Source organism: Taudactylus pleione, unplaced genomic scaffold (assembly GCF_031769625.1).
Source record: "Taudactylus pleione unplaced genomic scaffold, aTauple2 ptg000251l, whole genome shotgun sequence".
NCBI lineage: Eukaryota > Metazoa > Chordata > Amphibia > Anura > Myobatrachidae > Taudactylus > Taudactylus pleione.
Window position 1 is genome coordinate 2,908,837 of NW_028284653.1, and position 25,774 is coordinate 2,934,610.

The 25,774-nt window shown below is 44.4% G+C and overlaps 1 protein-coding gene across 1 annotated transcript in view; it reads right to left on the bottom strand.

Moving 5' to 3' along the window:
- Positions 1-23,239, bottom strand: part of ABCD2 (ATP binding cassette subfamily D member 2) — an 84,520-nt gene extending 61,281 nt beyond the window's left edge. The window contains exons 1-5 of the mRNA XM_088480189.1: positions 22,178-23,239; positions 18,253-18,433; positions 8,740-8,861; positions 7,032-7,197; positions 2,666-2,760 (exon numbers count right to left, since the gene is read on the bottom strand). Of these exons, the coding sequence (XP_088336315.1) occupies positions 2,666-2,760; positions 7,032-7,197; positions 8,740-8,861; positions 18,253-18,433; positions 22,178-23,086 (1,473 nt within the window). The 5' untranslated portion in view covers positions 23,087-23,239. The remainder of the gene's footprint in view (positions 1-2,665; positions 2,761-7,031; positions 7,198-8,739; positions 8,862-18,252; positions 18,434-22,177) is intronic.
- Positions 23,240-25,774: the final 2,535 nt, after the last annotated feature.

Consider the following 25,774-nt stretch of genomic DNA (forward strand, 5'->3'; position numbering starts at 1 on the left):
ATTAAAACCAACCTGATATGTTTGGCTTATCTTGCTACAACCTTGAAAATGGGATAAAATTTGGCCCTGGTTATTGCAAAAATGCAATATATATTCCATTTCAGCTATTCTGCTGTTGATTTATTTGTGTTTCTGGGATTGTTGTTATGCCACCAGAATTACCATCTGTAAAGCTTTAATTATTCTCTCAGCCATTGGTTAGGTCTGTGTTCCACCTTTTTGTGACTTTAAAGTAAGTGACTTTAAAGTAAGTTATTCTAGTAAACTCTTCCCCTTTTCCACCAAAAACCCGGCTCCAACCCAGGACACTGAGCAAGGAGTACGAACGGATCAGAGCCGGGCAGGAGCCGGACTTCACCCCTTTCACACTGACGGCTGAACCCTTGTTAATTTTAAAGTCTGTATATAAAGAAGTAATAAAAGCAAAAGTCTTAAAGCTATAGTGAAATGCGTCTGCACCTTGATCATAAGTGGGAAAAGATATACACATTAAAAAGCACATTTATCTCAAGATGCCTCCAACTCTCCAACACTAGCATATGTGCCAGATTTATCTCAGAAGTCACAAGTGTGTATACTTACACACCAAGATTTGCACATAATATAATATAATGAGGTGTCATATACATAAGTGTTAGTAATAAATTAAAAGTCACATTTACCATATAAAATATAATTAAAGTCAGATACAAATACAAAACAAAAGTACAACTTAATTTCAATTAAGTGCACTTGTACTGCAGCACACATAAGAGATATGTCTCCGGTCAGACATACAGTATATGCTTCTGCATCCAGGTCTACCTACAGATGTGCCTTTACACATCTTTGCTGCAGTTGCATCAAAAAGTCCCTCTCTGCACGCCTGGTCCCATGAGACTCTGCTACCGCTGGACGTCTTCTTTGAGTCATTTTTTGCCGAAAATGTGACTATGGGCCGTATTCAAATAGCGGCGAAAACGCACATTTTTTTCGCCAAAAAAAGTGACATTTTTGCCAAGAAAAAAAAAGGTGAAATCGGCAACAGGCTAAAAAAAAATGGAGAAATTTTTTTTCCATCCCAGACCAGGAGGAACAAAATGCAAAATCCCTAATTTGGGCTACAAATGTGTGGATTTCTTTCGGAATCCTTTGGACACTCCCCTAATGATAAATTACAGGAAGAAAAAAAATTGTAAGTTGCGTACTTTGGCAAAAAACGACCGTGTGAAATTTTGGGTGAAAAAAAAAAAACGTCCGTTTTCGCCGCTAATTGAATACGGCCCGAAGTTGTTAAATAGATGTTTTTTGCTATCAGCAGACTGCAGGAGAATCCTGTTGTACAGAAGTATCCTCCTAACACATCTTTGCTGCAGTTGCGCTAAAAAGCCTCTTTTGGAGTGCCAGGTCCTGTGAGATTCTGCTACCACCAGTGTGATGTGACTAGGATGCACCAGCAGACTGTGCTAATTAATTTAATATGCAACACTTGTATATCTGTGTGCGACTGCAGGCCCCCATACATCAGCAATTGATTGCAGCAGTCGTGCAATTTGCAATCGATTGTGTATAAAAATCTTTCCCTTTTTCAATAGATTGCAGATGTGCCACAAACGATTGAAAAAGGGAAAGATTTTTATACACAATCGATTGCAAATTGCACGATTGCTGCAATCAATTGATGATGGATGGGGGCCTTAAGTCTCTGAATCTGTATACGACGTGCTACAATGTAGTGGCCGCAGCTTTTTTCATTTCAAGTTTGTTGTGGTTCATATACAGACTAAGGTGCACACAGATATACAAGTTTCGCATGTCAAATTTATCAGCACAGTCCGCTGGTGTGTCCTGGTCGCATTGCATTGTGACAGACGCATTTTCGGCAAAAAAAGACACAAATAAGATGCTGTGGTATATTGCCCCATCCCTTGTCTATAACTTTTGCAAGTAAAAAATTGATTAAGCAACCTGCTTTTTTTTTGGGAGCTTCCCACTAAGCTACTTGATGTTTGCCAAACCAGCTCTGAGTAGTGCAGAGCAGATCGGGGAACCCTAGTGTGTATGCAGTAAGCCACAAAATGATTTATTCAATAAGTCAATGCAAGTAGAACACCTCCACCTCCTGTTAGGGAAAGCCATCGACCATCACTTGTAAGTACTACGCACGCGTGACCTAATTAATTTGCGTAGGCGAAGACACAAATCATCAATGGTTGAAAATCATGAACCATCAATGTTTAATCCATTTATGGCCAGCCCTACCACATTCATGCCCCAGCAAGGCATGTCTAGTGCATTAGGCCACTTTCAAACGATTTATTAATTGGCATGCTTTTACAAACAAGTGAAAGCAAGCGCTGCGGGTGGCATGTGACGTTAGCGCTGACACAGCAGGCAGCCTGACTGAACCCAGCCGGACACAGGGCAGACGCTGCTGCTGCGGTGGCCGAGGAGGGAGAAGACAGTGTGCAGCACTGCCGCTGAACACTATCTCAGTCACTGACACAGCGGTGGCCGCGGCTGGCTTTACAAGTGCCGCGTCTGCTGCGCAGATATTACACAGGGCCATTAGTAGAACACTGTCTGTCATTATGGTCGGTGAGCGGTGTCCTCCAGCTACAATACCTGAGTACATTATTTGTAAAATTATATATACATTGCTCAAATATCTATAGGTTTTACTTACTTCTATATTCAACTTAGAAACCACAACATCTCCGTTTGGTGTAATGATGGGAACATTTTCACAGATGATTCCATGATCAACATCGATCACTTTGCCTGTGAAAAAAAAATTGTGATCAAAGGCAATAATCTTATTTTAATTTCATTTGTGCTCCATTGTACATTGTGCTAAAGGACGCTATAACTTTATTTTAAAAATTGGGTAGGTGTGGCCATCAATTAGAGGGACGTACCCATCCCATATTATTATTATTATAAGATCAATAATTTGTGACCTTTTTATTAGATTAGCAATATTTGGTGGTGCCTTTTATTAACAAAGTAATAATCTGGTTCCTTTTATTAAAATAGTTACCTGTGCCTCCATTCATTTATTAATTTGTTCCCCCTTTTATTAACATAGTAATAAAATAGTAATAAACAGGGCCAGCAAAAGAAATCTTGGGACCCGGAACACACATAGTTTTCCCCCCATCCCCCTCCCATCACATCCCCGTACACAGTTGAAATAAGCAGGGCTTAAAGTTGTCTTAGAGACGTGGCGGAATTGTGTGTTCTCATCGTGTTTGTTTGGGTTTCATTTGGATTTTCTGTTTTCCTCCTCCAGTCCAAAAACATCTTAGTAGGTCAATTGGCTGCTGACTTACAGATAGGTCCTCTTGCAAACGAGTACACGCGCTGCTTTCACACCCATGACTCCATAAGATTGCATGGTGCGAACACAGCACGCGGCATGGCGTAGCGTGGTCCACACGGCTAAGCACATGACATCATGTGTGCGCATGTTTGCAGTGTGATCAGCAAAGATGCAAGAGGACACATCTGTAAATGTACCTTAGCGTGTATACATTAGAGTGTAAGCTCCAATGGAGTAGAGACTGATCAGGCAAATACTCTCTGTACTTTGATGTGTAATTTGTGGTGCTATTACAATAATAATAATAATTATTATATACCTCAGCGCCGGAAATTGCTCTCCAGCACCCCTTATGGTCCCTATTCCAATGTGACAATAATGTATTCCAATGTGACAATAATGTATTTTTATTAATGTGATTGTGTCTCTATTGTACTTTTAAATATTATTGGATATTTGTCATAACTTTAGTAATTATTTGCTTGTTTTTAGGACCCTTCTTAGTATATAAATAAATTTCTATTTATGAAATTTTATCAAGATAATAATTCTAACTGAACACATTTTATTCACATTAGTGTTTTTTCTCCACATCAATTTTCACATGGAAGTGATGTCTCCCCCTTCCCCACTAGTTCTCACATAAGTCATTCCTCTACCCCCCCATATTCTCACATGAAAGTAATCTCTCCATCCCCACCCACCCTAATTCTCTCATGCAAGATTGCATTACACCCACACCCAGTTCTCCCATGGAAGCCTGCTCCCCCTCCACCCCAGGTTCTATCAGGGAAAGCAGTTTTCACTGAGACCAAACTAACCTCCCTCATCCCTCCTTTCCCCCTAACAGTGGTGTAGTTAACCTTAAGGCACATGTGTGATGCTACAGCTTCCCTCCATATGCACGGTCTCCTTCAGTGTACCAAACACTGGATGAGCGCCTCCATCCCATCTCAGACTCTTCCCCAATTGCACTGCGAACAGGGCAGGCTTATTGTCTCGACTTGCCCACACACAACTGGGAAGGCGTCTCCAGGTTCCCCTATACTGTTAGAAGCAGGGCAAGGACATCATTGGTTGATGACTGAAGTCTGACGCTTATGAGCAATGCATGGTGGAGCCAGGCTGCTTTCTACAGTTGATGCACCGTGACCACAACCAGGCACAGGATCTCACTGTGCATCCTCAAAATACATGTACTGCATAATGGGGGAAAGAGGGGATTATACTGGGGCCGCTCAGAAGCTCTGCACCCAGTACATATGTAACCCCTATTAGCTCCCTGTCTCCAAGCCTGGTAATAAACTGTGCCCCTGTTTATTAAAATAGTAATATAAACTGTGCAGTTTTAAAATTTTAAGGGCGGTATCCAATTAGTCCCGATATTTTTTTCGGAGGCGAAAAATGGGTATTTTTTAGCTGAAAATTCCCATTTTTTTCCCACCCTATCCCAGTGGTTCCCAAACTGTGCGCCGTGGCACCCTGGGGTGCCTTGGGACACTTGCAGGGGTGCCTCAGGTTGGTGGTCCAGCACCAAATGAAATTATTTATGGTCAATATAATGTAAATATGTGGACAAACAGAAGCGCAAACCTGTCCACCACCACATAACTGACCCTAAGGATGACAGGTCAGCACAATTTACTTCACTTTACTACTTAACTACATTTGTTTCTGAATTTCTCAATAAAAGACTTTTGGCTTAGGGGTGCCGTGAAAACAATGCTGATACTCTAGGGCACCGTGATTCAAAAAAGTGTGGGAACCACTGCCCTATCCTATTTGTTTCAGGCGAGCAAATAGGATAATTCGCTCTAAACTACACAGGATCCGTGATAAGTTTACAGAAATATGTGTTTTTGCCATTGCACTGGCAAAAAAATGGGGAGAATTTTTCGGCAAACATCAGGTCCCCCCCAAAAAATCCCCGATAAGTGTCAGGGTCAGGATGGACTTATGGGGGATGGGGGATCCATTAGCTCCTGAACAATGTTCACAGTTAATTGGATACTGCCCAAAATGTGTAGCCAACAGTATAATAATAAATGTCATGTCCCCTTTAGTATATTTATCTATATAATCTGTGTCACCTTTTATTTTGTATTTTCTATATTGACGCCTTTACTGTGATAATAATAATAATAATGTATCCCCATATTTTCTGTAGTGTAGTGAGTCTCTTTCCCTACCGAACCCCTAGGGAGCTTTACTTACTTTTCTGAGTCAGTCCTGCAGGCCTGTTCCTGAGTTCTGTCTTCTGTTTTTAGTCACTGCAGTCCCTGTCTGATTCTCCTACCAGGAACTGGCTACCAGTGAGAACCATGCATGTGCAGTACAGAAGGGTTGTCATTTCGGCCACGGCATAGGCTGCCAGGTGAAGTGGCTCCTGCTGCACAGGATGATCTAGGTGAGGATCCGTCTGGGGACCCCCCTAATGTTATGGGGCCCACAGGGATTCTCCTCCCCCCCCCCCCCCCCCCCCCCCCACCCTCATCTGGCCAGTCCAACCCTGGTTTCAATATTTGGGTCCTAAATTGCCATGAGAAATACACCTTGTTTTACTGAGTATCCGCAAAGTGGATTTCGAGTTAACATGGCAATTTTACAACCGTAATTGTAATCTTATGTTTGGACCTGAAAATTGTAGCCTACTCTAGATGAGGCCCTTGTAGCACAGTGTGCCTGGTATATAGTTGTAGAAGTGCATTTGCATAACACAAAGGTGCACTTTAGCACAAAACTGTTGCCATGCGCACATGCTCAACTTACAGCCATATTAAGAGTTGCATATACGTTGAATCTGCGGATCCTAGTGGATCAGGGGTATTAAAATGCAACTACAGTACAGTATGAGCATGCAGAGAAAACTTTGTATATACACAAGAATGCCTCTCCACATTTACTTTTTTAGCAGTTGTATCATTAGAAATAGTGCACCTGGCATGAAAACACAACCATCATTATCCTCTGCTTGGAAGCCTGTTCCAGGCCTCTGGGATGCGCAGATATACCTACTAAAAGGGGTCTCTTAAAATATGTTTAAGTCAAAATTTGGCGCATCTATGAGGGATGTGATTCAGTTGGATCTAGACAACTCTACTTTAATGAAGTTAATGATTCTGATATGTCTCAAACAAGCATAAGATATTGTGCACATATTTTACTGTATGTTGAGCATAAGTCCCATTTTTAATTGCCACAAATAGAGTTTAGTCCAACTCTAAATCAGACCTTATGGCTATTTGCGACCTATTATGATGCCAGACTATATATGTGCAAAAAAACTTTGGAATTTTGATTTTACTTTGGTTTATAACCAACAAATCACAGACTTGTGTGTAACTGCATGTAAACAAGATGTGCAGTAATTTCCTCTTTGAGTTTAACCTCACTGCAGCAGAATGTTTTCATGAACTATTAAAAGATCAGCATTCACTTATGTGAACTACTCCGATTGCACAATCTGGGATTGCTAAAGCATTTGGTCACTGTAGTATTGGCTGTGTGAACGTAACATTTTGAGAATTATAGGTCACAGGGCAGTGGTTTAAGAAACCCAGTCACCTCTGCTTTGCTATCCTTTATACAGAGAAACATTTTATAAACATGTGGCCAAAGTTACACAATAAAGACATTTTACTTAGCTAAAACAGTCAAATTCTTGTTGAAGCTATTTTGCTTTACTCAATTGACCTTGCAAAGAAAAGGATCAAATTAAAATAACAATTACCTTTAATTTCCAGAGGTCCATCAATGTGAAATCCTTCTTTTTCTCCATTTTTTATTTGGTTAGGTGTCTCCTGAATTAATGATTTTTTGTATATTCCTTTCTTTACTTCATTAAAAACGGAAAACATATTGTAAACCCTCGCCGTGTACCCTGCAAGTTCTGTGACCTATAAAATAAAATGAAATGTTGAAATGCTGTCTGATTTTAGTAGTGTGTCATCTGGTACATATGAAAACATGTTCTAATTCTAGCTTGTGTTTCCCATTTCAGCCTGGTTTCCCACTGGCATTTCAAATGCATTGAAAAATACAAGTTCAAAGGCTAATGAATCTGCATGTTAAATGTAACGTGAAACTTGAATTTGTAGCTAAAAAAATGAAAATGGCTATTAAGCAGACCGCTGTTACTCAAATTATCATTATTTTCATACTAGAAAAAGCACATATTTGTAATAACATACAAACATAAATATATACAGTACGTGGTCTTTAATCATAAATCATCATCTACTTGTAAACTTAAATTTTTCCAGCACATTACACTAAACCAAAGGGTCCCAAACTTGGTCCTCAAAGCACCATAACAGTCCAGGGAGGTGATTCAGCATCGGACGGAATTGCAAAGCAGGCAGCTTTGCAATTCCGTCCTTACATATGCAAATGCAGCAGGAGGTGTACGAAACCCCCTGCTGCATTTGCGATCCCAGCATTACGACCAAGGTCGCAGGCTAGGATCATGTTCGGTGGTCGATGGTCTTGATGGTGGACCACGTCACTTACTCAGGCAGGTCGGCTTGCGAGGCCAGGAAACTACGAAAGTTGACGCAGTTCCTGGAATTGCCACTCCTGGAAAATGGGCCCCAATTTCCGGGAATGCCAGCCAACCCCGTCTCCGCCCTTTAAATGCCTCTGCCTGTCAATCAGGCAGAGGCATCGAAGGGGCTGCGTGCGATTACGTAGGTCCTGCACACGCACAGATCTCAGATAATCAGCATTGCACACTGAATCAGCCCCCAGATTTTAAGGATATCCATGGTTGACTTAATTAGTACCTCAGTCAATTTGATTTAACCACCTCTGCTCAAACATGGATATCTGTAAAACCTGAACTGTTAGGGTGCCTTGAGGACTGTAATTGGGTACCTCTGCACTAAACCATACCTCCAAATAATTCTGATTTTAAAATCAGGATTAAATAGGCACCATCACCTCTAGTCCACCAATTCATTCCTAGTGAGACCATGCCACATCTGGCCATTAAAAATCAGGATTGTCCTAGATAAATTGTGGCTGCTGGCAGTTACTATTAAGCCAGACAATAATATGGAAAGGCACGGGTGCCTATTTGCAGAGTGTGAAGTGTGCTTGTGTTGTTTAATGATACTAAGCAACTGAAATATACACTCTTTGGTGACTAGATGTCAAAGAGTTACAGAAAATAAATATATTCCACTACTATGTTCATTTAGGCATGTCTTACACATTTTCCTTACATGTATACATATAGCCTATGGTAGTCAGGTCTTTACTTTTGTTTGCATCAATATAGTAGCATATAGTTGGATTTAAATGTGTTGTCTCAAACAGTAAAAAGTAATAAAACATAAACTTACTATTTCTATGATTTGCAGAAACAAAGAGGGTGCCTATAGGTTAAGAGTCTTTCTATGCATGCATGCGTACATTGTATATTATTTTATTTGGGGTACCTCTTTATATGAAGACATAATTCTTTCAATGGCATCAGCTCCAGAAGCCAACAAGTTTCTGGCTGTGGTGAAGGCTTCAGTACGTTCACTCACCATTGCTTGCTTCTGACCATCTTCTAAATCTAAAGAATAAAATCAGAGGACCTCCACTTGATAGGTTTTCTCATATCCATATTTCCAAAAAAAAGGAGAGTTATGGTAAAATGTAACCTTGTTAACTCTCTTTCTTCAAAGTCCATAGGGTCTACAGGGAGACAATGGGGTGTAGGTGGTACTTGGAGGACCGGACACCAACAGCAAAAAAATGTTCAATCCCAGGATGCTCCGGTCCTTCTCCCTATACCCTGCCCACAGCCTGAAGGCAACTCAGTTTTGTTAACAAGCCCAAGGCAGGAGCAGTATAGGTAAGAAGGAAGCATGGTGCACTGAAGAATCACACTCTCACACAGAGGAGGAAACAAGTGACCAAGAGAAGAAACCCAACGAAAGCCAGATGCGTCAGGGCGGGTGCCCTGTGGACCCTATGGACTTTGAGGAAAGAGTTAAGAAGGGTAAGTTTTACCATAACTCTCCTTTTATTCTTCAGGGTCCATAAGGCTCCACAGGGAGACAATGGAGTTGTCCCAAAGCAGTTGTTCCAGGACGGGGGCGCTCCTGAGCCGAGAGGAGAACCCGGCGCCCGAAGAAAGCATCCTGAGAGGCAAATGTATCAAAGGCATATAACCTAAGAAAGGTGTGGACAGAAGACCGCATGGCCGCCTTGCATAGTAATTCGGCATACGCGACACAGCAGGCTGCACACGAGGGACCCACAGAGCGAGTAGACTGTAGCCGGCACAGGAAGGACAGTCTGCGTGTAAGCCTGTGAGATAGTCATGCAAAGCCATCTGGCCAGAGTCTGTTTGTTAGCTGGCCATCCCAACTTATGGAATCAATATAGGACAAAGAGGGAGTCCGATTTCCTGATGGAACTAGTATGGTCCACGTAGATCCTCAGAGCACAGACCACATCCATTGAGGCCTCACCTGCCAAGAAGTCTGGTGTTTGAAAGGCCGGAACCACAATTCCCTCATTGAGGTGGATATGAGAGACCATCTTGGGAAGGAAGCCAGGGCGCGTTTGAAGAACAGCCCTGTCCAAATGAAAGATTAGAACTGGGGAGCAACAGGAAAGCGCCCCTAAATCCGATACCCTATGGGCAGATGCTATAGCCAGAAGAAACAGCGTCTTCGCAGTGAGCCATTTGACATCTACTGAATCTTAGGGTTCGAATGGAAGTTCCTCAAGTGCGTGGAGAACCACTGACAAGTTCCACGGAGCCACAGTAGGGACAAAGGGAGGTTGTATTCATAGAAAACCTTGCAGGAAGGTGTGAATATCTGGTAGAGGAGCAATTCTGCGCTTGAAAAAGATGGACAGTGCAGAGACATGCACTTTCAGAGAGGCTAGGCAGAGTCCAAGATAAAATCCAGCATGATTAAAGGCAAGAATTCTAGAAACCCTAAAAATCTGAGGGTCATAGTTTCTAGTAGCACATCACTGTAAATGTGTATGCCACACCCATTGGTAAATCCTGGCAGAGGCCGGTTTACATGCTCTGAGCATGGTCTGGACCACACTGCAAGAAAACCCTTTAGACCTTAGGAGAGATGTCTCAAGAGCCAAGCCATTAAAGACAGACGGGCCAGGTCCGGATGTAGACAGGGACCCTGAGACAACAGGTCTGGTCGTAGAGGAAGTTGGAGAGGAGTGTCTATGGGGAGACTTTGAAGATCGGAGTAGCAATGGCGTCTGGGCCAAGCCGGAGCTACCATCAGGACCGTGCCCCCTTCTTGCTTGAACTTCCGAAGAACTCGAGGTAGAAGGGAGACTAGAGAAAAAAGGTACGCCAAATGGAAGGTCCACTTCACAGATAATGCATCCACGAAGGCTGCGTTGGGGTCTATTTTCCTGGCCCCGTGCACTGGAAGCTTGTGCTTGTGTCATGAGGCCATGAGGTCCACATCCAGTAGACCCCATTTGTCCATCAGGAGCTGAAAGACTTCTGGATTGAGAGACCACTCCCCTGCATGCACGTTGTGACGGCTGAGGAAATCCACCTCCCAATTGAGAATCCCCGGGATGAATACTGCAGAGATGGCTGTGAGATGGCGTTCAGCCCATGTTAGAATGCAGGACACTTCTGCCATTACTGACCAACTTCAAGTGCCTCCTTGGCGGTTGAGGTAGGCCACTGCCGTGGCATTGTCGGACTTTACAATTACTGGCTAGCCTGAAGAATATACTGAGCCAGACTGAGGGCATTGTACATGGCCCGGAGTTCCAGGACATTGATAAGTAAGATCGCCTCGGCTGGAGTACTGCGTGCTTGGAAGGAGTGCTGGCTGGTCTCTGCGCCCCACCCATGGAGGCTTGTGTCCATTGTGAGGAGTGTCCAGTCCTAGATCTCAAAGGGGTGATCCTTGTTTAGGTGGAACGTCTGTAGCCACCAGGCTAGGGACAGGCGAACCTCCAGAGAGACGCACGTCATCTGGGATCTGAGCAGATGAGGCAGCCCATTCCACCTGGAGAGGATCAGGTGTTGTAGGGACCTGGAGTGAAACTGAGTGAACTCCACCATGTCGAAGGTGGACACCATGGATCCCAAGGTCTGCATTGCAGAGTGAATTGACGTTCGGTGACTGTGGAGTAATCTTCACACTCGGTGCTGTAATACAGAGATTTTGTCTGCTGTCAGGAAGATTCTCTGAGAGTCCATGAAGGCTCCCAGATGTACCATACTTTGAGAAGGGGTCAGGGAAGACTTTTTTCAGTTGATCGGCCAACCGTGTGTTTGTGGAAAGGCAATGGTTACTTGTAGGTGGCAGTGAAGAATGTCTTGGGAGCTTGCTAAGAGCAAGAGATTGTCCAAGTATGGGAGCAGTCAGATCCCCTGACGACGAAGATAGGCCGTCATAACTGCCATGATCATGGTAAAGACCCGAGAAGCTGTAGAAAGTCCAAAAGGCAGTGCTTGAAATTGGTAATGTTGCTGTAGGACAGCAACCCAGCGATACTGCTGATAAGAAGGCACTATAGGTACATGTATGTAAGCGTCCTGAATGTCCAGAGACACCATAAAGTCCCCAGGCTCCATAGCCAGGACAATAGAGCGCAGGGTTTCCATACGAAACCTGGGCACCCTGATAAACTTGTTCAGAGACTTGAGGTTGAGGATAGGGGATCAGACCTGTTGGGCTTTTGAACCATGAAAAGGGTAGAATAATAGCCCTTCCCTCTCTGTGATGAGAGGACTGGAATTATTACCTACGAGAGCAGTAAGGACTGAATGGCCTTCTGGAGGAGCAGGGCTTTGCTTGGGTCCGATGGAGGTCCTGTGGAAAAGAACTGCTAGGGAGGCCGCCTCAGGAATGAGAGTATGTATCCGAGGGAGACCACTTCTTTTACCCAGGCGTCTGAGGTGGTCTGACGCCAGAACTGGGCAAACTGAAGAAGTCGGCCTCCCATCCTGGGAGCCCCAAGGGAGAGCCCCGCCCCGTCAGGCTGAAGGCTTGTCCTCAAATTTGGTAGGCTGACGTCTTGAAGCCTAGGTCTATTTGGTCCTAGGCTTGCAGGCTTTAGTGGATGCCGACTGCCGTGGAAAGGACTGACCTTAGCTTTTCCTTGGGATGAAAGGGCCGAACGGATGACATCCAAGGCTTCGCAGCAGATACAGAGGGTAAGAACGCCGTATTGGACGCTGCCAAGGTAGTCACAATATTGTCAAATTCTGGGCCAAACAGGATCTCTCCAGAATAAGGCAGAGACCAAAGTCCAAATCTGCTTTCCATGAGCGAAGCCAAACAATACGGCGGGCTACCCGGAAGTAACAGATACCTTGGAAGCTAGGAGACAAGTATCTTAAGCAGCCTCTCCTAAATAGGAGCCTGCATCTCTAATGTGAGATATGCAGGACAGCTGTTCCCTTGAAGCATCAGAAGGAAAAGTATCTTCTAGGGCCTGCCCCCAACTCTCTTTTACCGTAGCCCTGGCAGAATGAGTAATAGCTCCTGTAAGAGAGTATATAGACTTCAGGCAAGCTTCCATTCTTCTATCCGCAGTCTTCTTTAAGGAGGTTGCAGTGTGGATAAATAAGGTAGCATTCTTAACTAGGCGTGCCACGTGGGAATCTACTGCATTGATTTCCTTTTAAAAGGAGTTTAGGCAGCTGAAACTTTTTACTAGGCATATTCCATGCTTCACACATAAGATCAGATAGCTGATCCGAGAGAGGAAACTCTGGCAAAACTACCTTCTGTAGCTTAAATAGTGGCTCTTTTGCCCTAGGAGTGGTTTCTGCCTCTTCTATTTGAACAACAGATTTTACAGCTCTCACAAGTGCAGGTATATTCAATTTAGGGGGGGCTCCTCCTCTCCCGAGGTGGAGTCAGGGTGAGAGAGGTTTGCGTCTTCTGCCTCCCCAGATGATAACTCAGAATCGGATAGCTGGGTTGACTGGGAAGATAACACAGCACGCTTAGTGGGTTTACTAGGTAAGGGTCTCTCCTTTTGCAGCACTTGTTGAAAGGATGTAGGGGTAGCTGCCAAACTCTGCAGTGAGGTAGAAATTACGTCTGCCCACGGGGAGGCAAAGGATTTGCAGTGAGTACCTGCTGTGGCCATCCCATAGGGCGAGCTACCACAGCTACTGCTAGGTGATCCACAATTTTTGCCATCATCTGTGAAAAAGAAGCCCATAGGGGGTCCTAAGGAGAGGATGCAGGAGCTGAGGGGCCAGGTGCCATATAACAAGATGCACATAGACCATCTTGAATGAGATCCTCTGAAGCCAACCCTGATAAACAGGACTTGCAAAGACACCAGAGTGGGAGCAGCAGGCTGCTTGTTATTCTTGCCTTTGCTAGACAGAGCTGCAAGGATAATTGTAGCACACAATTTGGCACAGTGCAGTGAGCAACCCAGATATACAGTATGTGATAGCCCTCACAAATATAAGTAGATGTGCGGTACAATAAACCCCCTATACCTCAGTATTCCAGGGTTAGAAAGAAAGAAAGGGAAAGGTATAAGCTGACATTTGCAGAAAAAATTAATAGACAGCAGCGCTAGCACAAATCATATACAATGCAGAGCATACAATATAACTGCAATGGTCACTAACTTCAACTACACAGATCGCAGTGGCTGGAAGGAAATAGTGCTGTAAAACCTGGCTCCTGGGAGGGGTATACAGTGAGATCGGACCCATCGTTCCCAGAGATCTGAGGATGATGCAGAAAATGGCTGCCCTGAGTCTCTGAGGGGTTGGAGGGTGAGGGAGGAGCAGCAACACCGGAGTGAAATATGCACCCTGAGCTGGGGGAGGTGCCACAGGGAGAGGGCCTTTTCCCCTATGCTATCAACCACTGGGTCCCTGGCCTTAGCTGTCCCCTGCGCCAGTATAGTATACTCTGGTGATCCAGTGGAGTCCCAGACGAGAGGTGTCCACATCAGCGCCTCCGGTCTGTCTCCTAAGACCGGAGGTAAGGCTGCGCCTAGCTGCACTCTGGGGTCCGAGGAGCCCTGCTAGCTAGTAGCTAGGTCCCCCTAGGAACCCCGCCGAGAGTACCTATCCGTGGGCTGGAGTCACGGTGCCGTGGAGGGGTGATGGAGAAGCAGAGCTGATGTTCAGAGGACGACTGTCTAGCACTGCTTGCTCTTTTAAGAAAAAAATTAAATAAAAATAAATTATATAAATAAATCTTGGGCTGCTTGAGAGCAGCCCCACTGTTCTAACGGTGAGCCAACTCCTGCTGGACACCAACGAAACTGAGCTGCCTTTAGGCTGTGGGCGGGGTATAGGGGGAAGGACCGAAGCATAATGGGATTGAAAAAAGCTTTGCTGTGGAGCCCTATGGACCCTGAAGAAGAAACTTAATTTGTTAAAAAGTTACATGTGGATAAAACACCAAAGGTTACAGTTTTACATATAGCATAGATGGGACAACCGAACCCATTTAACCAAGGAGTCTGAATTAGTTTACTAACTGATTAAAAAGTATTGCAACATACAGAGGACCACACAATGATTGCTACTCCACAAAATGACTTTCATTTTAAACATGCTTATAGCTGGCAGAGTTTGTGTACTATACCCTTAATGAGGTGCCTTCTTGTTGCACTTCATTGGAGAAGAGCATTTGCAGACACTATACTAAAATGCTTCACACGAACATTTTCTACCTGTAATAAAGACAGTTCTTATGTCCCCACACTCTAATGATTTGTTAGTGTGAACTTGCTCACATGGAGTACTAACATTTCATAATGACCAACCAGAGCACAACCATTCATTTCAATGGGAATGACAGGTGCTACGGCTAACATACATGGTGGAGTCCCCCAAAGGAAAAGTCCAGCATTGTTCTATATGTTTTATTTTTATTTTGCCAAGTGAGGATGTGTATGCTACTTGGAATGTAGGGGACTCTCACTCAAGCCGCATACACACTAGATGATTGTTATGAACGATATATTTGATAACGATATCGCTCAACGATATATCGTTAATATCGTTCAGTATGTATGCAGTGAACGACCAACGATGCACGCTCCCGCAGGTCGTTAACGATGTCTTTTGTCATCCGTACATGCAGGCCAATCTGACGATATCATCAAGAATTTCCTGTTCAGAGACGTGGCCGGATAACTTCACTGAAAGATATCTCTCAGTGGGCGGAATTCAATTGATTCCTGCCCCCATCGTGCCCGACGGAGCTATTCAATTCTTGCTCCTGTCGGGCACGATCAGCTGACAGCGCTACATTTCAGCTCGCAGCCCCAGGGGGGTGAGAGCTGAAATGTGCGAAAAGTGACATGTTTGGGCGCCCAAACATCACTTTTCGCGATCGCGCCCAGCACTTTGGTCGGGATTAGCTGCTTTACGCGGCTAAACCCGACCACTTTGGGCGCGATCAGCACGAAAATCTGGAACAATTGCATAGCGGCCCGCAAACTCCTGTCACTTTAGACGGGAGATGTGGGCCGCGAAAACAATTGAATTCCGCCCAATGTGTACAACCGATTTCGTTTGTCCTACACTACAGAAAGCTCAAGGGAAATCTTTCACCAATATCGTTCATACAGCACATTGTCTAGTGTGTATGAGCCTTTAGATTTAAGTGAGTAATAAATGGGAAAAAACAGGGAATAGGTAAGGGAGTGTTATTTGACTAAAAATACTTTTTCTACGGTTTGTGCCTTTGTCTTTTGTTTTTACAGGTGCAATGCAGATCCTAGTGGGTCTGGAATGCCTCGGCATGGTGGCATTTGTGATTTTTCAAGTGCTAGCATGCCCTGGCAGCCATTAAAATTGGACATGGCAGGGTGTGCTGGGACCTGTAGAGGGCCAGTAAATAACATATTAAATCTATTTTTTACAGTGATTATTACTCGACATCCACCACTACAGAGATGTGGGAAGAGCCCTAGTCTTATCAACAGGGGGCTGTTTTTCCCAAACGGGGGACAAAATCTTTTTGTGGGCCAGATCGCCCTGGGAAATACAGCCTGCTGCCTACCAGCCTAGAACTGGATGAGCACTGTGGGAGGGGGACACCACACTGTGTGTCTCCTTGCTATACTGTCACCAGCCCTGGCTGGTAATGCCTAGTGCTGATAGTTAAAAATTCAGTGGACCCCAGAGTCTTTATCCCCTTCATTTTTCTACTACCATCCTAGACTGTCAGCAATAGGGCTGGTATTAAAGCATGTTTGTGTGTGTATGTGTGAGAGTGATTGTTTTGATTTTTTTTTAGGGGGTGGGGGAATAAAAAAAGATTAAAAACATGCTGGAATGCAGGCGATGTAGGGTTTTTTTAAGCCGACATATCATTAGCAGCTTGGAAACTCTGGGCCTGATTCAGAGACGGACGCTCTGAAAAAGCGCTCGCTCTGAATCAGGGCGTTTTTTTTTTTTTTTTGGAGCGGCCTCCTGGCCGCTCGTATAGCTGTAGGTGCCCACCCACAGCTATAGCGAGCGGCCAGGTTGATGGTCGTGATGGTCAAGACCATCGCGACCATCGGGCTTGCGACGAGAGAGCCGGAAGCTCTCCCACTGACATCACTGCTGATGTCAGTGGGGCCGCCCACAAACGGCAAACATTCGCTTGGGAACGCCTCCGTTTGTGAAGCCACCCCCCAGCCACGCCTACCAAACGGGGCGAGCTGTCAATCACCATCGACAGCTTGACCCCTTTGGTGCGAGACCCGGAGCGACGGAGCACCCGTCGCTAGCCGGGTCTCGCGCATGCGCAAGACTGAGCCGGCTCCGTTGTGCGCATGCACAGTGGGCAAACATCGACCCGGTTGCGAGCGCTCAGCACTTGCTACTGGGTCTGAATCAGGTCCTCTGTCTAGGCGAACTAGATATTACAGCCGAAGACTTCAATTGAGCGCGATGTAAATAGCGCCGGGAGATAGTTGCCGGAGCTATTCAATCCATCGCCATGTTATGTCGGGGAAGGCTCGTTCTCGCGCCTTAAACAGGGTTTTTAGGCGCGAGAACGGGCATTCCCCGACCTAACTTCTCGGCGCGATGCTGTTTTCCAGGCGCGAAGGGCAGAAAACAGTCTCGCGCTGGGACTTTTGTCAGATTTCTGCTCGCATCCCGGAGGGATGTGAAAAGAAATCCTTAGTCGGGGTTAGCTGCGCAGTGTATTGAATAGCTCCGGGAGCTGATTCCAGGGGCTATTCACATCGCGTAGAATAGAATCGTGCCGAGGCCAAAGTCGCTGGAAAATTGCAGATTTTGTTTTGGCAATTTATAAGTTGGCATAAACTTGTAACCTACAACATTCTGTCACGGTGTGTTAACGAAAAATGTAATTTATTACATGAATGATACTTATAACGATCAATATTTTGCTTCTTTAATATGCTATGCTAACCCTACCATGTCTTCTGATGTTTTCTTTGTTCAAAATACCACTTGTTTTTAACAGTTATTTCTATTTTCTCATCTCAATTTCGTCTGGTTTATTTACCTTCCATTCAGCACTCTAGGAAGTCTTCTAACAAAAAGACTGTGGTGCCACGTCCTCAGCCTCTCTAAATTTTAAAAACTATCACATTGCCTAGCAGTGGGACAATAAAAGGTGTCCGCAGGGTGAAGAAGCAGAGTTACTGTATGCCGGGTATGCCTATATATATAGTACCTCGGGTACATATTAAAACGAGGTAATGAACGATGTAATTGATCTCTCCTTCCATCCTTCATTACTTGCAACAGGGCCGCATGCAATATCGTCCGACCAGACAATATCGCATGCGACAGCGAGAGTGGGTATAATGACCATACACACTGAGCGATGCGGCCGACATGTCGCTCCGATTCAGCCAGAAAAGACATATCGTGCTGACATCGTCTCAGTGTATATCCAACTTAAGTGTGTAAACAGGCATAGAGAACATACATTTGCTACTATATATCTTGTGATGATTTTGCAAAAAATTACCATAGCAGTAGTTCTTACCTCCATCTGCAAAGCCTGTTGCTGTGATGATGGGAACAGCAACCATAACTAGTCCACTCCCACTCCAGACATATTTCATCAAGAACTGTTCTATCATAACATACCACAAACGTTTGGACAGAATAAGATTAATCTGATCCGCCAATGCCATATAACTCTTCTGTAGCTTAGCCATTTCTACCTAAAAAAAAAATATAATAAATTGCTGAATTAAAGAGAATACAACATATCAGCGTTTACGGACTATAACTACCAAAAAAACTATAAAAACAGTAACAAAATATTCAATATTTACTATAAATGGTCACGGCAGTTTGTCCATATTTACATCAACAAAGTAATCATGCCACGAGTTTTAACTTGCAACATATGATTGGTTTGCAAATTCAGACCATTTACAACTGTAACCAATATATTTAACAAATATAACCTAGTTTGATAGGGGTTATCGGGTTAAGGGCCATATTCAATTAGAGGTGAAAAGCCCTAATTGTATCTCCAAATTCAATTCCAGACGGATTTCGCCTAAGCGGAAACTCAATGCAATGTAATAGGCGAAAAAGATTTGCTTTGAATAACAGGTGAAAAGAAGTGCAAAATTTTTATTATGGGGTACAAACGTGGGGAAACGACCCAGAACCCTTGGCACAGTCCCCCAAAGGCCAAATCTTGAAAAAGAACAAACAAACATAAGAACACCCCGAAAAACTACTTACAGTTTGGTGAAAAAGTACAAAGTGGGGGGACAAGCATAAAAACTAGCGAAATAGACTTCTTGGGGGTCTGCAAGGATGGGTCAGGTGTTTCTGGGATTGCAGGTGCATGTAGCAGGTGCGTTTTTGACATTAAAATATGCTAGAACCCATTTTCAAATTTGACAGGACTACTTATATTCACCAAAAAATACTGCTTTATGCTATTCTTCACCACTTTTGTGGGGAAGTCAGTACAGACTGACTTCCCCACTTCTGACAGTACTTTCCGATTGTTCCGCATTTGCCACTTTCCGTTTTCGTGTGGTTTGGAATTGAATACTGTGAAAATTGGGGACGCGCACGAAAAGTTTTTGCCTCTGAAACAGGCGAAGGAGGCGGAAAGTCGGACAGGCGAAACCTTTCAGACTTTTCGCCTCTAATTGAATACGGGCCTAAGTAGGGGAACAACAAAAACCTACACACTTCAAAATGGCTGTGTTTTAGTGATATCAGGGTTAGCAAGCTACCAATTTTACCTTTTAAGATATAATTAAATTAAACCTAATTAAATATTTTCACATGTTGTAAAGGAAGATGACCCATTATGTCTTATAATTTTCTTGAATGCCAATTATTTTGGATTACAAACAATATAATTTGGAAGCTGTCCATAGTTAATGTTCATATTCCTGTCTGACATCCATAATATCTGTTTTGTGCTCAGTATGCAGAACAGCATGAATATATTCTAATAGGATGTGAAGAAGGCCGAACAGAAAATAAATATACAGTTACAGATGGGTCCTCATACATCTAGCCTCCGCGCATGTTAAACAGCCCTTCTAGTCGCGCCATGCTGTGGTGTGACTTGGTAGCGCTGAGCGTCTTTTTGTAGCTAGCACACCCTGATGATTGGTAGCGCTGAGCATCTTTTCATGCGTCTTTTTACCTTTAAATGAGTCTTATTCGCACAACAATGAGAATAGATAGCACAAGCAGCATGCCTATATTTTCTGAGCTAGTGCGGGTGTATTTGCATGCGAAACGCTACGTTACAGTGTCTGTGGCTGTATCACTGTAACGTAGCGCTTTGCATGCAGATACACACATAGACATGCTGCATATCATTTTAATCAGCAGAAGCTGCTTGTGCTATCTATTGCTGTGTGAATAAGACGCATTTGAAGGTGAAAAAAGATTCACGAAAAGACTCAGCGCTACCGAGTAACACTGAGTTCCGGCGTTATGTGTTGCGCAACTTGTAGCGCACGGAGGATAGATGTATTTGGGCACATCTGTAATTAACCATATAGTCTTATTATGCTGGGACAGATCATATAACAATATAAATACACAGGGGCTGATGCAGAGTTGGAAACATTTTAAGGATCTACTGAATGTACCATGGAGGGGCCACAGCAGATATCTCCATATCTGCCGCAGTCCCTTCATTTTGGACAGCAGCCACAGCCCCAATGAGTTTCTATCAAAGCTACCAGATTAGCCAAGCTCTGGAATGTGACGCATTCTGGAGTCTTGTCCCAGCAGTTAACGCCACCTTAAGATGGCTTCAGAAGCCGTAGCCTATAGACTACATTTCACAAGCTGATCGGGAGAGGGTTCCTCAGGAACTCTCCCTGGCAATAGACACTGCACATGCATGGTCATTAGCGATGTGGGGGTCCCGACAGAGGAATGAAGTGACGGCTAATGCAGTCACTTCACGCTGAACACATTTGCAGGGAGAGGTTCCTTTTTGAGATCCTGTCCTTGCATATGAACTAAGATGCAGTAAATTCTGGTGGTATATAGAGGTGATAAGAAATTACAACTATCGGGTCTAAAACCCAGTAATTAAAATGCTCCATTGGCAGAGACTGAAATGTGTTTGCCTCTGAATGGGCAGGATATACAACTGATTTACTACAAGTCATCATCATCAGGGTGTGCTATCTACAAAGGGAAAAAGATATGCCTCCTCACATGTGTATATAAGCTGTGTGTTTGCCTGCATAGGCAACATTTGTGTGAACACATCCTGATTTAACTTTGGTTTAGTGAGAAAGCCCCATCAAACCCCCTTTGTACCTCAAGTTTAAATACGTTCGGAATGGGTTGGACTCTGCATTCTTGCGTTTGCATACGCTCATTTACTGAGCATGCGCACAGCAAATACATGCAAGACACGCTATGCAAACTTGTGTGTGTTCAATCTGCATCAGTCCAATTGTCACTTTCATTTACTTCTCTGTTAATGCATTACTACTCATTAATTTTTTATGACATGGTATGCACACTAGAGAGAAGGAAAATAGCTATAGCATTTTCACTTAATTCCTTTCACATACAGCCCATGGCAAGCAGCAAGGACCCTTATAGCTGTTACAACTGCTCACTTAACTTTACTATGTACATCTGTATATAGTACATACTAAGACACTGTTACAATTCCAACTACTTTCAGCAATACATTTATTGCATTTACATGATCGTTAATAAAAAAAAATATATACAATATTATTATTTAGATAATTAAATATATTAGTTAGCCTTAGTATTTTCTAAGTAATCAACTATTTTTTTTGTAAATGGTGGACATGTTTAACTGGGGTATTAAAAAGAGTGACCTGTCATGCCCTAGTTAGGCCTCTGAATGCTACTGTACTACTGAGCAGACATCAGACATGTACTGTATGCTGCCTTACTGAGCGGACATGTGCAATATGCAGCCTTACTGAGCGGACATGTACTGTATGCTGCCTTACTGAGCGGACATGTGCAATATGCTGCCTTACTGAGCGGACATGTACTGTATGCTGCCTTACTGAGCGGACATGTGCAATATGCTGCCTTACTGAGAGGACATGTACTGTATGCTGCCTTACTGAACGGACATGTACTGTATGCTGCTTTACTGAACGGACATGTACTGTATGCTGCCTTACTGAGTGGACATGTACTGTATGCTGCCTTACTGAGCGGACATGTACTGTTTGCTGCCTTACTGAGCGGACATGTGCAATATGCTGCCCTACTGAGCGGACATGTACTGTATGCTGCTTTACTGAACGGACATGTACTGTATGCTGCTTTGCGCTAGGGATAAGGACGTTTTAAATATCGTGAGGAAACTGAAGCAAATAGAGGGGGATGGGAACATCAGCATCACAATAGCAGCATCTTCCCAGGGCCTCTCACATTTCACCCATTGATCCTGCTGACTGCCTTACCTTATGACCTCTGTAGAACGCAATTTCTTCCACATTAGCTATAATTCTGGAATGCACATACCGCAGGTATCCCTTCCTGTGGGCTTCTTCTGCCACCAGCTTGCCAAATTTCGGTGAGCATGCTTTTAGCACTGTAGCTGTTGCATAAACCACTAGCCCTGCTAGCAGCGTAGGCCCCAGGGGATTAGCTCCTCTTGATCTAGCTGTCTGGATGAGAGTGTAAGACGTCAGCACCACATCCAATATAGGCTTGGTAAGGTTGGAATACAAATGTGCTATGGACTGTGAGAACATCATAATGTCCTCAGTAAGGGACTGATCGGGGTTGGCAAGTCTTCCGTCCATATTAATTACTTTATAGTAAGTCTGGTCCGCAAAATAGGTCTCGTATGCATGGTCCACCAGGCGAGTGCGCAGAGCCAGCGCCAATTTGCATTCCAAGTAGCGGATTGCACTATTTACAAAAGTGGCTGGGATAGCGATGAGAAGCCATTTCATAAGCTTGATCAAGAAGCTCCTCGGTTTCTTCTCCACAATGCTTTTTACTATCTTCCCATCCAGTCCCGCAACATAAACCGATAGGAACGTCCTGGATATTAGAGCAAGTGAGTGCACTGACAGAAGCCCCAGCTCCTTGCTCACTAGTTTGGGGAAGAGGATTTTGCCGAGCACCAGCAGCTGCCGGTAGAATTCCGCATTGATGGCCGGGGAGGTGGGAGTGTGGCAGCCGCTGTCCCCGGTGCTGTGCGGGCGCAGGCAAGGGCTGCTGTCCTTCCTCCGGAACTGTCTACAGAGGATGGGGTATAAGGTCTTAGCTCCGTACGCTGCAGCCAGCAGGAAAGCGGCTCTTTTCAGAGCAGTCTCCTGGCTCCATCTTACCCGTTCTGCTGCCTGCAGCATATGTGACATTTTCCCCAACCCTTATCAAATAAAATAAAAATAAATAATTTCCCTCTCGATCAAAACTCAGCTCACAACCGTTGTGCAAGTAACACACTGGGGCTGCATCATTTGGACCGATGCAGAAATCTATTGGGATAAAGCTGTGAAGCTGTTTGCATTATGACAGGTCCAGAGAATGGAGACATCTGTCTTGTATCGAGTATCACGATACATGCAGCACTAATGATATTGCTAGTCCCGCCCCTGCCAATGCCTCACTGGGTGCAGAGGGATAAAAGCTTCATGTTGACTGTCACTAGTGCCAGAGATGTACTGCTCAAGCTTCCAGTCTTGCTCTGTGCTTGCTGCAGAGTGAAGAGCCAGGAAATACTTGTAATTTACTTTTTTGTTTAACATTTTTTCTAGATATGCATGTATGAACTATGGAAAATAGTATACAGCAAAATATTAAAACGGAATGCACTAAACAATAGTTCTGGCTGGATTGTTTTGTGGGATCCCCACAGCAACTAACTTGTGGGGGCCCCTACCAATAACATTGTCAAAATTATATACTGATGGTGTTATTAGAAAGTATAATGTGTAAATACTACCAGCACCACAAATGCATTCCGTAAGAAGAAATATTGCAGGGGCAAATGCAGGATTTCTAAGTTAATGTTTTTTCATATGTGGTTCAGAAGGAAATAAAACAGGAGTTGATTAAATTATACAGGAGGGACTGCCGCAATTTGACACCATTGTGCCCTGAACACATAATGGCAATTACAGTAAGGAAATGCATGCTTGTTTCTAATCACACTCCATGGACCATGAGCAAAAATCAGTGTGAGGCACGTGTCACAAATATACTTTTACATACATTGGCTTCATAGACGTATCTATAATTGGTGCAGGGGGCTCATGGCGCACACCCTGCACCCATCATTTTACTTACCTCCCGGCTGCCACATGCATTGATCTCTGGTACTAGCTTTGGAAATATGGCACCAGCGACATAATTCTGGAGTAATCAACAGAAATATGGCACAATTTTCTGAAAACTATTCCGAAGACATACTTACAAAACTCTGACACAGTGCCAGAGTCTCTCATAGTCAAGAGTTGGCCCCTGGGCATTTTTTGTCCTAGGGGAGGGGGCCCTCGAACGTCTGCACATGGGCCCCTTCTCTTCTTAATACGCCTCTGATTGCCTTCCTCATGTTTCTCTCATTGCTACTCTTTTATCTCTTCCATTGCCACCCTTAACATACATCTCCTCTTATGCATCAAGAACAGTTGTACCTCACCATTGCTCACTCTGTAATTAACACTTCTCTGTCTCTCCCAGTAATCTAATGGTACTTTCACACTCGTGCACATACTGACACACACCGTTTTCTTATGTTGGAGCCGAGCAGTGACGATTTTAGTGAAGCAAAATCACACAAAAAAGCTTGCACCAAGCTGCTGGCCAGAGTGCTGAATCAGCAAAACACAGTGAGTGCCAATTAGCAGCCTAGAGAGGGGAGGGAGTCGGGCTGAGCAGGCACGTCTGAGGAAGACAGAGGGGCTCATTTATTAATGATCGCATTTTGCAATGCGATCAGGGCATGCAGTACCGGCCATGATCGCATTGCAAAATGCGATAATAGCGGCCGACTGTATGATCCGGCACATGCAGGGTGACGGGCTCCGAAAGGAGCCCATTCCTGCGATGTGGCCGGAGGGTGCTGCGCATGCACAGTCCAGCGGACTGCACATGAGCGGCGCCCATTGCCGGCGGAGGGATCTGGGAGATCCCTCCGCCGGCTGACATGCGGTAAGTCCCCATAGGCTACAGCGGCTAACGCTATCTTCAGATGGCATTAGCTGCTGGAGCCAATATCTGGAATGCTTTGCATTCCCGATATTGATACATTTGGCAGCATCGCATCCCCCATAGAAACCTATGGGGGAAGCGGCTGCCAGCAGCAATGGAGGGATCGCAGCAGGTATCGGAGAAACCTGCTGCGGTTCCTCCTTCATACATCCGGGGGATACTTGGTATTTGAGGTAAACCGCCCGGTGTTTTTGGGGAATTTACCTCAAATTCCCTTTGATAAATGGGCCCCAGAGAGTGAGAGACAGCCTCCAACGAATCCATGAAGATGTTCTGATGCAGACACAGTAGACATAAAGGAGCCAGGGGAGGCATAGCTATCAGGAATTAAAAAAACAAAGAACAATCAGAACACCATCAAATGATTTCCTTTGCTTGTGACATACATTGGACCTCCACCATGAAATGGTAAAACACAATCATCGGAACAAAAACATCAAAGGTTAGTAATCATTGGATTTCGATGTTCATCCAACGCTGAACCTGTAGGCGGACTCAAGCCAACCACTCCTACACCGTGAAGTACTCCTTCTCCAGCGTGATGTTCCCACTCAGCCACATGCCCTTGGTGAACAGGACACACCTACCATGGAAGTCAGCATTGTCCTCGGACAGGGGCACCACGGCGAGGAAGATCAACAGGAGGACCAGGAAATATGGGGTACATTGTGCAAAGAGGATATTGCTCATCGCCATGTTTGGCAGCTGGGGAGGGGTGCGCATGGAAGCTGCAGAAATATGCACAGGTGCCCCAGAGACATACTGCTGATAATGCTTACGGTAGCTGCAATACAAATCTCTCATGAACCTCCTGCCCTTCCTAGCACATCCCA